General features: G+C 42.1%; 1 protein-coding gene across 1 annotated transcript; it reads left to right on the forward strand.

The window, feature by feature from the left end:
• Window positions 1-7,297: 7,297 nt before the first annotated feature.
• Window positions 7,298-13,928, forward strand: LOC108412240 (microfibril-associated glycoprotein 4-like). The gene is made up of 6 exons (XM_017684166.2): window positions 7,298-7,591; window positions 8,291-8,335; window positions 8,871-9,077; window positions 10,043-10,139; window positions 10,517-10,684; window positions 13,540-13,928. The coding sequence occupies exons 2-6, from the start codon at window positions 8,330-8,332 to the stop codon at window positions 13,794-13,796; spliced, it is 735 nt and encodes a 244-aa protein (XP_017539655.1). The 5' UTR covers window positions 7,298-7,591; window positions 8,291-8,329; the 3' UTR covers window positions 13,797-13,928.
• Window positions 13,929-14,736: the final 808 nt, after the last annotated feature.

Genomic DNA, 14,736 nt, shown 5'->3' on the forward strand with positions numbered 1-14,736 from the left:
ATACAAAGTGCAAATGTGCAGACATTGTGTCTCATTTCTGGACGTGAGGTCGTGAGAATAAGGTGCAGTGATATTTAATATGCTGTGATCTGTGAGTCACGCAGTCAGATGAAATACATAAACACAGCAGTTACTGAGGTAGGAAATTGAGTGAAACAGTGTTAGCAGCAATGTTACGGATCAAAAGAGAAGTGTGTGTGTGTGTGTCTGTGTGTGTGCGTGTCTGTGGATGGGGAGATAATTCAGATCAGTCCTTGTGAGTTTAAAAACCTGATCACTTGAGGAATAAAGCTGTTGCAGAGTCTGGCAGTGGTGTCACAGATGCTCCAGTACCTTCTGCCAGATGGCATCAGTGAGAAAAGTCCATGTGAGGGATGGATGGGGTCGTCCACAATGCTAGTGGCTTTGCGGATGCAGTGTGTGGTGTAGATGTCTACGATGGAGGGGAGAGAGACTCTGATGATCTTTTCAGCTGTCCTCACTATACGCTGTAGGGTCTTGTGGTTGGAGGTGGTGCAATTCCCAAAGCAGATGATGATACAGCTGCTCATGATGCTCACCACAGTCCCCCTGTAGAATATGGTGAGGATGGGAGGAGGGAGAGGAGGCTTCTTCAGTCTTAGCAGGAAGTTGAGGCGCTGCTGGGCTGTCTTGGCTATGGAGTTGGTGTTGAGGGACCAGATGAGGTTTTCTGTGATGGGGACACCGAGAAACTTGGTGGTCCTGACAATTTCCACAGCAGAGCCAGTGATGTTAATTGGGGGGTGGTCAAGTCAACAACCATCTCCGTAGTTTCCATTCAGTTTCCATCTCCATTCAGAGACAGCCGCTGCACCTTCTCCCTGTACGCTGACTCATCATTCTTGCTGATCAGACCCACCACAGTCATATCATCAGTGAACTTGATGTGATTTGAGCTGTACTTTGTAGTACAGTCATGCTGGTCTTTAATGTGTCTCATGACAAGCCTCTCGAAGCACTTCATAATGATGGGCGTGAGTGCAACCCGACGGTAGTCATTGAGACAGGAAACTGGAGACTTCTTTGGCACAGGGATGATGATGGAGCACATTGGAACGACTGTAGTGCTCAGAGAGACATCGAATATATCCGTGAGAACGTCAGCCAGCTGTTCGACATATTTTCTGAGCATTCTGCCTGGTATGCTGTCGGATTCAGGGGATTTTCATGGGTTGACTCTGTGTAGAGATCTCTGTACATCAGCAGTGGACAGACACAGTACCTGTTCACGTGGAGGAGGTGTGGTTTTCCTCACCGTCGTGCCGTTCTGTGCCTCAAACTGAGCATAGAAGTTGTTAAGCATGTCTGGAAGGGAGGCATCACTGTCACAAGCAGGTGGAGGTGAATTGTAGTTGGTGATGGCCTGGATGCCCTGCCACCTGCGCTGAGTGTCAGCAGTGTTTTGAAAATGATTGTGGATGTTCTTTGAGTAGGCACGCTTAGAATATTTGATTGAAAGCTTGGCTCTTGCTATGGCTTGCCTTGCCCCCTGACTTGAAAGTCTTGTTGTGAGTTCTCAGCAGCATGCGCACCTCTTCAGTCATCCATGGTTTCTGGTTGTGATGGGTTTGGAGACAGTACCATCATCAATGCACTTGCTTATGTAGCCAGTCACTGATTCTGTATACTCCTCCAGGTTTATGGAGTCACTGGAGGTTGCTACTTCTCTGAACATCTCCCAGTCAGTGTGCTCAAAACAGTCGGCCAGGTTCTCACTTGCTTCTGGTCTGATTTGGCACGTCTGATGAGCAATCTATAAGCTGGAATGAGCGTCACAGAGATGCGGTCTGAGTAGCCATAGTGGGGGTGGGGCTTAGCCCTGTATGCACCAGGGATGTTTGTGTAAACAAGATCCAGTATGTTAACATCCCAGATTGCAAAGTCCACATACTGGTGGAATTTAGGGAGCACTGACTTCAGATAGAAGTTAGAAAAGGCCTGGCTCTTACAATAGTTACACATCAATAATATATGTAACAACACTGTAACTACCAATGATGTAAGCCATGTTACAGATGGAATACAGAAGTGCTGTGTAATTGCACAAGTGCATTTTCTTTAGTATTGCCTCATGTAATATATTCTTTTCACACACTACAAATCAGAAGTCTTTTTTTTACAATAACACTGCATTGATGTTTTTCCATAATTACTGTGGAATAATTGTGTTGTGAAACCTACTCACATCACATTAATTGCTTTCATATAATTACCACTTTGTAATTTCATTGCACCTATATAACTGAAGTTGATACTTAATTACATAAGGTGTAGGGTGGCGCGGTGGGTAGTGCTGTCACCTCACAGCGAGGAGGCCCCGGGTTCGATTCCCCAGCCGGGTGACCGGGATCCTCTCTGTGTGGAGTTTGCATGTTCTCCCTGTGTCTTCGTGGGTTTCCTCTGGGTTCTCCGGTTTCCTCCCACAGTCCAAAGACATGCAGTCAGGTCGATGCTAAATTGCCCCTAGGTGTGAGTGTGTGAGCGACTGTCTGTGTCTGTCTGTCTGCCCTGCGATAGACTGCCGACCTGTCCAGGGTGTATCCTGCCTTCTGCCCAATGACTGCTGCGATAGGCTCCAGCTCCCCCCGCGACTCTGATGGAGAAGCGGCTTAGAAAATGTTGTTCACATGTAAGTACACAGTTATTAGAGACAGTTAATGTAAAGTGGGACTTTTTTTTTACATGCAACATGCACATCTCTGTTAAAAGGGATAATATATGAATTTTGTTTCCAGGTTAGCTGAAAGCAGCAAGAGTACAAAAGTGTAACATTGTTGTGGAGCGATGAGGAGGTGGACGCATGTGTGAAGACAAGCGAGATTTATTTAGGACAAATCCAGGTTCAGGGTCAAGACAGTCCAGAGTCAAACAGCCAACACGGAGAAATGAAGAGACAAAAAAAACACAGACTGAAACACACAACAGAGACCAGAATAACATAACAACACACTAGCATACAAAACACCTCAAACAGCACAAACACTTCAAACACTAGGAAAAACACAGGGCTTAAATACAACAGGGAAAACGAGGGATAACAGGACACAGGTGGAAAACACAGGTGGTAACAATCAGAAACACATGGACCAGACCAAAACAGAAGCACATGGATGACTGGGAGGGGTCAATCATGACAGTTCCCCCCACTAAGGCATGTGGCACTGAAGTGTGCCAAAAAACAAACAAAAAAAAAACACAGACACCAAGGACAGAACCAAACAAGGACAGGAGTTGGGGTGAAAAGAGCAGGACATGGGACACAAGGAACAGAAGATGGAATGGGCAAAGAAACAGGCACAGAAGAACACGGAACAGGAACCAAAGGCACTAAAACAGGAGAAGAAACAGAACATACAGCAACAGACACAGAAACAGACGAAACACGAACAGACGGAGGACAAAACAAAGGCCGAGAGGGAGGATGAGGAGGCACAACACAAAATGATGCAGAACAAGGGATGACAGAAGGCACAACAGGATGAGGAACACAAGAACGCAACACAGATCATGCAAAAGAAAAGGAAACCAGAGCCAAAACAGACACTGGGACAGAAACGGACACACAGACAGACCCCAGGACAGAAACAGAAGGAGAGACAGGAACAAGAACTACAAGAAGAATGGGCACGGGCACAGACACTACAGTAGGGAACAAAACAACACCAGGGACAGAGGAAGGCAAAAACAAAGGAGCAGACACAGACGGAACAGGGGGCCCATGGGGAGCAACAGACACAGACAGAACAGGAGGCCCACAGGTAGCAACAGGCACAGGCAAGGGCGGGAACAAAGGGGTAGCAATGACCACAGAGGCAGGCGGGCCTACAGCGATGTTGATGGAGGCAGGCGGGCCTGCAGCGATGTCCACGGAGGCAGGCGGGCCTGCAGCAACATCCATGGAGGCAGGCAGCGGTCCGGAGGCGCAGTGTCCCTGCCGTCTAACCACGTCTTGCGCTACAGGTCGCTCCTCCCTGCAGTGTTGCTCAAGACAGGTAGACCCTAGGCGCTTACCTGAGCTCTCATGATCATGATACAAGGTGGGATTGTCTTTCGCCTTCTTACAGGAATGACGAGATTCTCATGTACCCTCAGCACCAGGGGACTTGCTGTCTCTGGCTTTGTGGCGTTAAGACATAGTTAACTTGTGCTGAACAGAAACAGCCGGAGTTTCGTCCCAATGGAACAACTACATGCCAGAGTCTCGCTTTCTTGCTGTGTCCTTTGTTGGTTGGCCTTTCTGTAATATTGTGGTGGAGAGATGAGGAAGCAGACGCATGTGCAAAGACAAGTGAGATTTATTCAGGGCAAATCCAGGATCAGGGTCAAGATGGTCCAGGGTCAACAAGCCAACACGGAGAAATGGAGGGATAGACATAATGAAATGAACACAGACTGAAACACACAACAGAGGCTGGAATAACTAAACAACACACCAGCATATAAAACACTTCAAACAAAACACTTCAAGCAATAGAAAGACCAAAAAAACACTAGGAAAAACACAGGGCTTCAATACAACACGGAAAATGAGGGATAACAAAACACAGGGAGCAGGACTGGGAAGAAAAACAAAGAAACACATGGACCAGACCAAAACAGAAGCACATGGATGACCAGGGGGGCCAATTGTGACAAAAAGTTATAACTAACCCCGTAATACACTACAAAGACAAGATATTTAATGGTCAAATGGATAAACTTTATTGTTTTTTGCAAATATTCACTCATTTTGAATTTGATGCCTGCAACATGTTCCAAAGAAGTTGGGACAGGGGCGTGTTTACCACTGTGTTACATCACCTTTCCTTTAACAACACTCAATAAGCGTTTGGGAATTGAGGACACTAATTGTTGAAGCTTTGTAGGTGGAATTCTTTCCCATTCCTGCTTGATGTACAGCTTCAGCTGCTCAGCAGTCCGGGGTCTCCGCTGTCGTATTTTGTGCTTCATAATGCACCACACATTTTCAATGGGAGACCGGTCTGGACTGCAGGCAGGCCAGTCTAGTACCCGAACTCTTTTACTACGAAGCCACGCTGTTGTAACACGTGCAGAATGTGGCTTGGCATTGTCTTGCTGAAATAAGCAGGATGTCCCTGAAAAAGACACTGCTTGGATGGCAGCAGATGTTGCTCCAAAACCTGTATGTACCTTTCAGCATTAATGGGGCCTTCACAGATGTGCAGGTTACCCCTGCCATGGGCACTAACACACCCCCACACCATCTTTTGAGCTTTGCGCTGATAACCATCCAGACAGTCCTCTTCCTCTTTGGCCCTGAGGACACAACGTCCATGATTTCCAAAAACAGTGTGAAATGTGGACTCGTCAGACCACAGGACACTTTTCCACTCTGCGTCAGTCCATCTCAGATGAGCTCGGCCCAGAGAAGCTGGCAGTGTTTCTGGGTGGTGTTGATATGTGGCTTTCGCTTTGCATGGCAGAGTTTTAACTTGCACTTGTAGATGGAGTGACGAACTGCGTTCACTGACAGTGGTTTTCTGAAGTGTTCCTGAGCCCATGTGAGAATATCTGTTACAGAATGATGTGGGTTTTTAATGCAGAGCCGCCTGAGGGGTCGAAGGTTACGGGCATTCAATGTTGGTTTTCTGCCTTGCCGCTTACTTGCAGAGATTTCTCCAGATTCTCTGAATCTTTTGATGATATTATGGACTATAGATGATGAAATGCACGTTGAGAAACGTTGTTCTTTAACTGTTGGACTATTTGCTCACGCAGTTGTTCACAAAGTGGTGAACCTCACTCCATCCTTGCTCGTGAACGACTGAGCCTTTCAGGGATGATCTCTTTATACCCAGTCATGACACTCACCTGTTTCCAATGAACCTGTTCACCTTGGGAATGTTCCAAACAGGTGTTTTTTGAGCATTCTTCAACTTTACCCGTCTTTTGTTGCCCCTGTCCCAACTTCTTTGGAACGTGTTGCAGGCATCAAATTCAAAATGAGTGAATATTTGCAAAAAACAATAAAATTTATCTGTTTGAACATTAAATATCTTGTCTTTGTGGTGTATTCAATTGAATATAGGTTGAAAAGGATTTGCAAATCATCATATTCTGTTTTTATTTATGCTTTACACAACGTCCCAACTTCACTGGAATTGGAGTTGTACATTGTTTGTACCTTGATGAACGAATCATGTACCTGCATGGTATCTTTATTTCTAACAGTGTACAGTGGGGTCCAAAAGTCTGAGACCACATTAAAAATCTCTCATTTTTCCATTAAAGTCTGGAATAAACAACAGAAATGTTTAGAATTGTGAAAAATTTTTTAAATAAAGACTATAAATGACAAATACAAGTGAGAAGAAATGTCACAAATCTGCACTATTCAAATTTTCAACATTGAGCGCTTTGTACACAAAGGTTTAAATTTGTTTTAGTCTTATCTTTTCCACTGAAGCTGGTGTTCAGAGACTCTCAGGGGGATCTGAACAGAGACTTTCATCACTGTTAGTGGTCAGAGTCCATGCTAGCTCAAATACACATTATCATTAAAGCGAAGAAGGACACATGCTAACAAATTCAAAATTTCATGTACATTTTTTATAACATTCTACTTTTCAGATTACTAGTAAGGTTTTGCTCATCTTTTATTAGAAATTTATTTTAAGTTGCATTTTATATTCAAATGTTTGTTTTATGCTCTCAAGACACTTTCATATTGTGACAGTTTGACATAAATATTTAATAATAATAATAATAATAATAATAATAATAATAGTTTTATTTCTATAGCATGGCTATGGTGGCAGCTCAAAGTGCTCTACAGACAGGTGATAAAACATAGTTATAGAAGAGATCATTAGTATTTAATTAGAGTCAGTAGAAAAAGAATATAATATAATGAATTGATTATATAGGGTATTGTATGAACTCTATTCTTCTTTTAAATGTAAGCAAAATTTTTACTACTAATAAAATTAATACAAAAAATTTATTCTTTTCAATTTTCAATTTCAATTCAACACTTTAAACTCTTAGTTCAAGAAATATTTCAAGATAAACTACAGAAGTGTAGCTACTAAATGTTAAATATTGGTGGTCAGCAGAAGTATCAGTCACATTTTGGGACTGCCCAGTGTAATGACTGAATACTTTTGTTATCAGGGGTCAGTTTATCTACAAATAAGTCCATCACTTCTGTGCCTGTCGCTGTGCTTCATTGTCCAAATATTTGCTGTTGCAGTGTTGCAATCATAGAGTGCATATTTATCAAGAGTTCAGAAAAGTTCTGTTTCTGGTAAATGTCCAAGAGCATAAGAGTCATTCTATAGACCGTTCAATGTTTTGACCTAGGTTAATACCAGAGCTCTACAGTGCTCTACATTCTGATCTGGCAAGAAGGAATATTTATGATCAGGTGAACGTTATCAAGTAAGTCTATGTACGTCACACATGAGGTCGTTTACCAGTTACGGGAACTTTCTCGAGGAATGTCCATGCTGACTCACATGCCCTGTAATCAGGAGGGGTTTGAGGGTCCAGCAGGCTTTAAAAGCATGTGAGTAGGAAGACGAAACACTGGAAAGGAAAAACATCACAGGTAAGCTACACTTTATGTCTTAAATTGACCCTTTTCTGCTGTTCGGTGTGATTCTAAAGGTGCCTTTTTAGCACCGAGATAATAATGCTATAAACATGTCATAGCAGACAGTCTAATGCTGTCATAAGGATTTTATTCAGTAATATAACAGCATCATGTTGTCATTACCAGTAGTTTTCATGACAGATGCCATAATGTTTGATACACTTAATACAAAATTAGCACACAAGCTGTGACGACAACAGTATGTCGTCTATCATGACAATTACCAGAAATATTATATTGCACGTCAAGGGTGTCTACATAACACATTAATAACATCTTTCCCGAACATGTTATGAAATGTTTATGTGTATGTATGTAACTTTCTAAAATTCATGTTTTACATAATATTAATTTGGACCACTATGTCAGTTTTACAGAGAATCACTTTTCTATATGAAAGTCTTCATTTTTTATTTGGGGAAAAAATATTATTTTCAGTGAAATGCCTCATTTCTGGACAGCCAAAATAAAAAAATGACCTTTTACTCCATTGGTCATTAAGTATCCACACGTTTAATCAGTGTGATTAAAAACTGAACGTATGTGCTTCTGCACATACCTTGTCTATACAAAAAGTAACACTTCATGTTGACTTCATGCCAAATGGATGTTCAAATGGGCATAAAATTATACTTACGTTTGATTTCTGTCCAGGTGCTGTAGGTTTTTATTGTTGGAACATCCTCGGACAAAATGACAGTAAGTCATTGTTTACTCTAATCTTGCTTATCGCTGCTGCTGGAGGAAAACCTCGTATCTCCAAAATGTTAACTTTACAGGAGAAGGAAAAAACCTACTTTACGTTTAATGCAGAATTTTTTCCAAGGCATTTTGGGCCACTTTTCTCAGTCCATTCATCATGAAATTTACACACAATGTAAAGGGTAACAGTTGCTTTCAAATTATGTCAAAAACTAAAAAAAGTAAAAAATGGAGATACAAAGTATTCGCAGCGATATTCTATAATTCTAATCTGTATTTTGTGAACTGGGATCATGGTTTAGTTGTCTATGCTTGTTAACCAATGTAATTTCTGATACATATAAAGAAATATCTGTAAAAGAAAAGTCTCTGTGTACTGCACAGCAGGTGGGTTAGCTTTAATTTTACTTTGTTTTTTTCTCTGGAGTGAATAACATTGTAGTGTTTGTTGTTCTTGTTTTGTCATTTTACTGTTTATTGTACTTGTTCAGTTCATTGTGTTTTTGTTTAATCTCTGCCACTCTTCCCTCAGGTCAGCGTGTTTCTGGCTCTATTGCTCCCCCTGCTGGTTGGGAGCACCTCAGTTTCTCAGGAACTGTTCCCAACAGACTGCTCTGACGTCTACACTAACGGACAAACCCTGAGTGGAGTTTACACCATCTACCCTGCAGGTGACACACCTGTACAGGTGTACTGTGACATGGGCTGTAATGGACAGACAGAGGATGCGAAGTGGACGGTACGTTTGACTGTACTCCTCTAATAGATTAACTACAGTATTGAGGTCAAGCCACGTCTGAGTATCTCAGTATTAATGAAGTAATGAATGGCGATAGGTTATATCCATGAAAAAGCCCAACATGTGTCTTTTGAATAATTTAAATGTCCCCCAAAAAGAGACACTTACTACTTTTCCACCATGGACATTTAATAGTACAAGTAATTAAGTACTTTTTGCAATTTTTTTAGAGTATTTTCCATTTTTTGGGACTTTTACTGAGAGCTGATAGGACTTTAGATGCAAGAGGAGAAATATGAAAAAATCTGATCTTTGGGACTTTTACTTTCCTAACACGTTACATCAAGGGTCGCAAATTAATTGATCATTAAGTGCTAATGATCGATTAAGTACTCATTATTATATATTAATTGATTATTTACTAAGTACTTAGTCATTTGTATTTGAGTACTATGTTAATTGATAGATTAGTAGTCAGCCCTTAATTCACAAATTTATTACTAATTAACTATGCGCTGAGAGATTTTATACTGCCAAAGAACTGATTGTGTGTTTAATCATGTTAGTACAAATTTACTGAGTAATTAAAAAATATAAGGGCAAACTAAACTATCAGTTAACAGTGTACTCAATTACTAAGTATTAAGTACTCAGTCAGCAACTAATGCTAATGTATCCCTGAGTATTTAATTACTTATTAACATATAAATATTAATTTTATGACCCTTAATGTAAAGTGTTATGTTTACTTTTAATACTTATACATATTCAAATGCAAGTAATTTGGAACTTAAAGTCAAGTAGAAATATAAATTGTGCACTTAAATGCTAATGTAACTTAGACGTTTGCTTGAGAAATATTTTACTACTATTGGTCACAGTCAAAAAATCCACCCTCTACATCCTGTTTAGATTAAAATTCTAATTTATTTTAGTCTGAGGAAGTTCTGTGATCTTTCCACCAGGTGATTCAGAGGAGAATGGATGGCAGTGTGAACTTCTACAGACCATGGGAGCAGTACAAGAAAGGATTTGGGAACAAATACGGAGAATACTGGCTGGGTGAGAATCCGTTATCCATCAGAAACACTGTGTAGAGGCCAATTTCATTATGAACTGAATCTGAAAGAATGATTTTAGGAAGCAATATAGAAAAAAAGCAAAGAAGTCAACATTGGACGTCAGACTTTGTAAGTGTGAAAAAGTTCACTTGAAGAGTCACACCATGTGGCCACATTAGGTATTGTTATTTTGTAAGTATTGCTCACAAAATTAATTCGGATGTTTGCAAAAATTACAGCTTATAGGCTGTTTTAAGGCAGCTAAATAATAATAAACCTTCATATCATGGAGAAGCTGTAAACACTGTCTCTTATGAAAAGCAGTCACACTGTTGGTCCTTCATAAATGACCTTCAGCTTTATCCTGTGCACGTCCAGGATTGGAGAACCTCTATCAGCTCACGCGCAAGAGGAAGTATGAGCTGAGAGTGGACCTGCAGGACTTTGAGGCAGTGAAGGTTTATGCCCAGTACTCTACTTTCTCTGTGGAATCGGAAACTGATGGCTACAAACTGCATGTTGATGGATTCATCAATGGAGGAGCAGGTGAGATATTATTGGGGCATCAGTAGTGATGGACACAGACAATGCCAATATCACAATCTTCCCTTGCCAGTTTAAATTTTATGATCAATATCCCATTTAGAGGCACACATTTAAACTTTATATATTGAATTACGCTCACTGAGCACTTCTTGTTTCTGTGCTCCTGATCCATTTTATCAGCTCCACTTATTATATACACTATATTTCCAAAAGTATTCAGTCACCCATCCAAAGCATTGAATCCAGGTGTTCCAGTCTCTTCCATGGCCACAGGTGTATAAAGCCGAGCCCCTAGGCCTGCAGACTGCTTCTACAGACATTAGTGAAAGAATGGGTCGCTCTCAGGAGCTCAGTGAATTCCAGCATGGTACCGTGATCGGACGCCACCTGTGCAGCAAGTCCCGTCGTGAAATTTCCTCACTACTAAATATTCCACAGTCAACTGTCAGTGGGATTATAACAAAGTGGAAGTGATTGGGAACGACAGCAGCTCAGCCACGAAGTGGTCGGCCACGTAAAATGACAGAGCGGTCAGCGGATGCTGAGGGGCATAGTGCGCAGAGGTCACCGACTTTCTGCAGAGTCCATCACTACAGACCTCCAAACTTCATGTGGCCTTCAGATCAGCTCAAGAACAGCGTAGAGAGCTTCATGGAATGGGTCTCCATGGCTGAGCAGCTACATCCAAGCCTTACATCACCAAGCGCAATGCAAAGCGTGGAATGCAGTGGTGTAAAGTGCCGCCACTGGACTCTAGAGCAGTGGAGACGTGTTCTCTGGAGTGACCAATCACGCTTCCCCGTCTGGCAATCCGATGGATGAGTCTGGGTTTGGCGGTTGCCAGGAGACGGTACTTGTCTGACTGCATTGTGCCGAGTGTAAAGTGTGGTGGAGGGGGGATCATGGTGTGGGGGTGTTTTTCAGGAGTTGGGCTCGGTCCCTTAGTTCCAGTGAAAGGAACTCTTAAAGTTTCAGCACCAAGAGATTTTGGACAATTTCATGTTCCCAACTTTGTGGGAACAGTTTGGGGACGTCCCCTTCCTGTTCCAACATGACTGCGCACCAGTGCACAAAGCAGGTCCATAAAGACATGGATGAGCCAGTTTGGTGTGGAAGAACATGACTGGCCTGCACAGAGTCCTGACCTCAGCCCAATAGAACACCTTTGGGATGAATTAGAGCAGAGCCTGTGAGCCAGGCCTTCTCGTCCAACATCAGTGTCTGACCTCACAAATGCTCTTCTGGAAGAAAAGTCAGAAATTCCCATAAACACTCCTAACCTTGTGGAAAGCCTTACCAGAAGAGTTGAAGCTGTTATAGCTGCAAAGGGTGGGCTGACATCATATTAAACCCTATGGATTAAGAATGGGATGTCACTCAAGTTCATATGTATGTGAAGGCAGACGACCGAATACTTTTGGCAATATACTGTAGGTGCACTTTGTAGTTCTACAGTTACAGACTGTAGTCCATCTGTTTCTCTGATACTTTGTTAGCCCCCTTTTACCCTGTTCTTCGGTGGTCAGGACCCCCAGGGACCCTCACAGAGCAGGTACTATTTGGCTGGTGGATCATTCTCAGCTCTGCAGTAACACTGATGTGGTGGTGTGTTAGTGTGTGTTGTGCTGGTACGAGTGGATCAGACACAGCAGTGCTGCTGGAGTTTTTAAGCACTGTGTCCACTCACTGTCCACTCTATTAGACACTCCTACCTTGTCGGTCCACCTTGTAGATGTAAAGTCAGAGACGACACCTCATCTGCTGCTGCACAGTTTGTGTTGGTCATCCTCTGGTCCAGGGGTGTCCAACTTTATCTGCAAAAGGCAAATGTGGCTGGATGTTTTCATTCCAAACATGCAGGAGCACAGCTGATTCCAGTAGTTTAATCAATGGCACAGGCATCAAACAAATGATCATGTGATCTCCTGCTTTGTTGGAATGAAAACCTGCAGCCACAGCTGCCCTTTTCAGATAAGATTGTACACCCTTGCTTCATCAGTGATCACAGGACACTGTTGGCTAGATATTTTTGGTTGGTCGACTATTTTTGGTTGGTAGTCCAGCAGAAACACTGAGATGTTTAAAAACTTCTGTGTCTGATCTACTCAGACCAGCACAACACACACTAACACACCACCACCATGTCAGTGTTACTGCAATGCTGAGAATGATTCACCACCCAAATTGTACCGGCTCTCTGAGGCACAACAGTTGGCACAACAAAGTATGCAGAGAAACAGATGGACTACAGTCAAGTGCTCCTATATGGTAAGTAGAGCTGATAAAATGGACAGTGAATGTAAAAGCAAAGTAGGCGTACCTAATAAAATGTTCATTTCGGGCATATAGACTGTACAAATGTACTAGTTGGTAAATAGCAAGTAGAATATATGGTAATACTGTGGCTTTACACAACATTTAATTGCACCACAATAATCTGTGCTTTCAAGTGGCCCTTAAATGTACCCTTTTCTTAACACAAGTCCAACAGGAGAGGCCAGTGAGACAGTATGAGTGTCACTCTGAAAGGCTCATTGCTGTGACAGGATGCACAGTGGTCATACTCAGTTTGCTCCCACTGAGCTGATAAAACCGGTGCATGGCAGCCTGTACACATGGCTGTTTGGCTAGCCAGTAAAAAGTACCCGATAACCTTTTGGTGGCTATGCTCATCTCAGTCTTAGAATATAATAAATATCAGCCTGAAAGAAATATGAGAGTCTTGATGCAAGAACAAAGATTGAAACAGAAAGCCATTTTAACAATATTTATATTGTGTATGTTATAAAGTCATTGTTTACTCTGATTAGTGATGCCTGAAGTGTATCTGTAGTGACAGATCCTTCTGTCTGCAGGTGATTCACTGGCAACGTCAAATGGACAGAAGTTCTCCACCTTCGACAAAGACCAGGACTCTACCGTGGACCAGAACTGTGCTAAATCCTACCTCGGAGGGTTTTGGTACAATGCTTGCCACTATGCGAACCCCAACGGCATCTATCTGTGGGGAAAGGATGGCACCCTTTTCGCTATTGGAAATGTGTGGTACCACTGGAAAGGCTATGATTATGGTCTTAAGTTCATCAGTATGAAGATCAGGCCTGTGCCTTAGATGGGTATACTTTGTTTTATTTTTTTCTATTTAGCATGTAATATTTGCAGGTAGACACAAAGAAGAGCGTTAAAATCTGTGTAAATATTTTTCAGTCCTTCCATTTTAATAAAGGTTTATTGTTATACAGGATATAATGAGTTGTGTTATTCATTATTACGTTATTTTATAAGAAATGTATACATCAAACAGTAAACATTCATTCGTCTGAAATGTGGATGTTATGAATGCAATAGCAAATAGCTAATTGGCTCATTTGTTTATCTACATCTGCTCCAGATTTTCTAGAGTAATGGAGCTCAATAACAAGATCATTTGATCCACAAATTCATTGCAATAATTAAGCCATAAAGCAAAGCTCTTTCTTTACCAGCTGGTCTACATCCCAACCCTCACCTGTGGTGTCACGATTGGCCCCTCCCAGTCCGGTCCATGTGCGTGTGTTTTGATCCTAGTCCAGCCCCTTGTTTTATGACTCCACCCCTGATTGTCTCCACCTGTTTGCCGCCTGTCCGTCGTTTAGCCTGTGTATTTAAGCCACGTGTTTGCCCCTTGTGTTTGCTGGTCTTTGTTGGATGTACTGGTCTTTGTACTGTTCGGCTTGTTTGATTCTGGTTTGTCATGTTTGTCCTCCAATCGATCCGTGTTGGCTACATGAACCTGAACCGTTTAGACAATGACCCTGGATTTGCCCATAATAAACGTTGCTTATCTTTGCATATGCGTCCGCCTCCTCGCTCCCCATTACATGTGGTCATGAGCTGTGGGTAAAGACTGAAAGAACGAGATCGCAAATACAAGTGTTGGAAATGAGCCTCTTCGCAGGGTGGGGGCTAAACTCTACTTGACAGAGTGAGGGGATCAGTCATCCAGGAGTAGAGCCGCTACTCCTCCACATTGAAAGGAGCCAGCTGAGGAGGTTCAGACATCTGATCAGGAT

Source organism: Pygocentrus nattereri, chromosome 12 (genome assembly GCF_015220715.1).
Source record: "Pygocentrus nattereri isolate fPygNat1 chromosome 12, fPygNat1.pri, whole genome shotgun sequence".
NCBI lineage: Eukaryota > Metazoa > Chordata > Actinopteri > Characiformes > Serrasalmidae > Pygocentrus > Pygocentrus nattereri.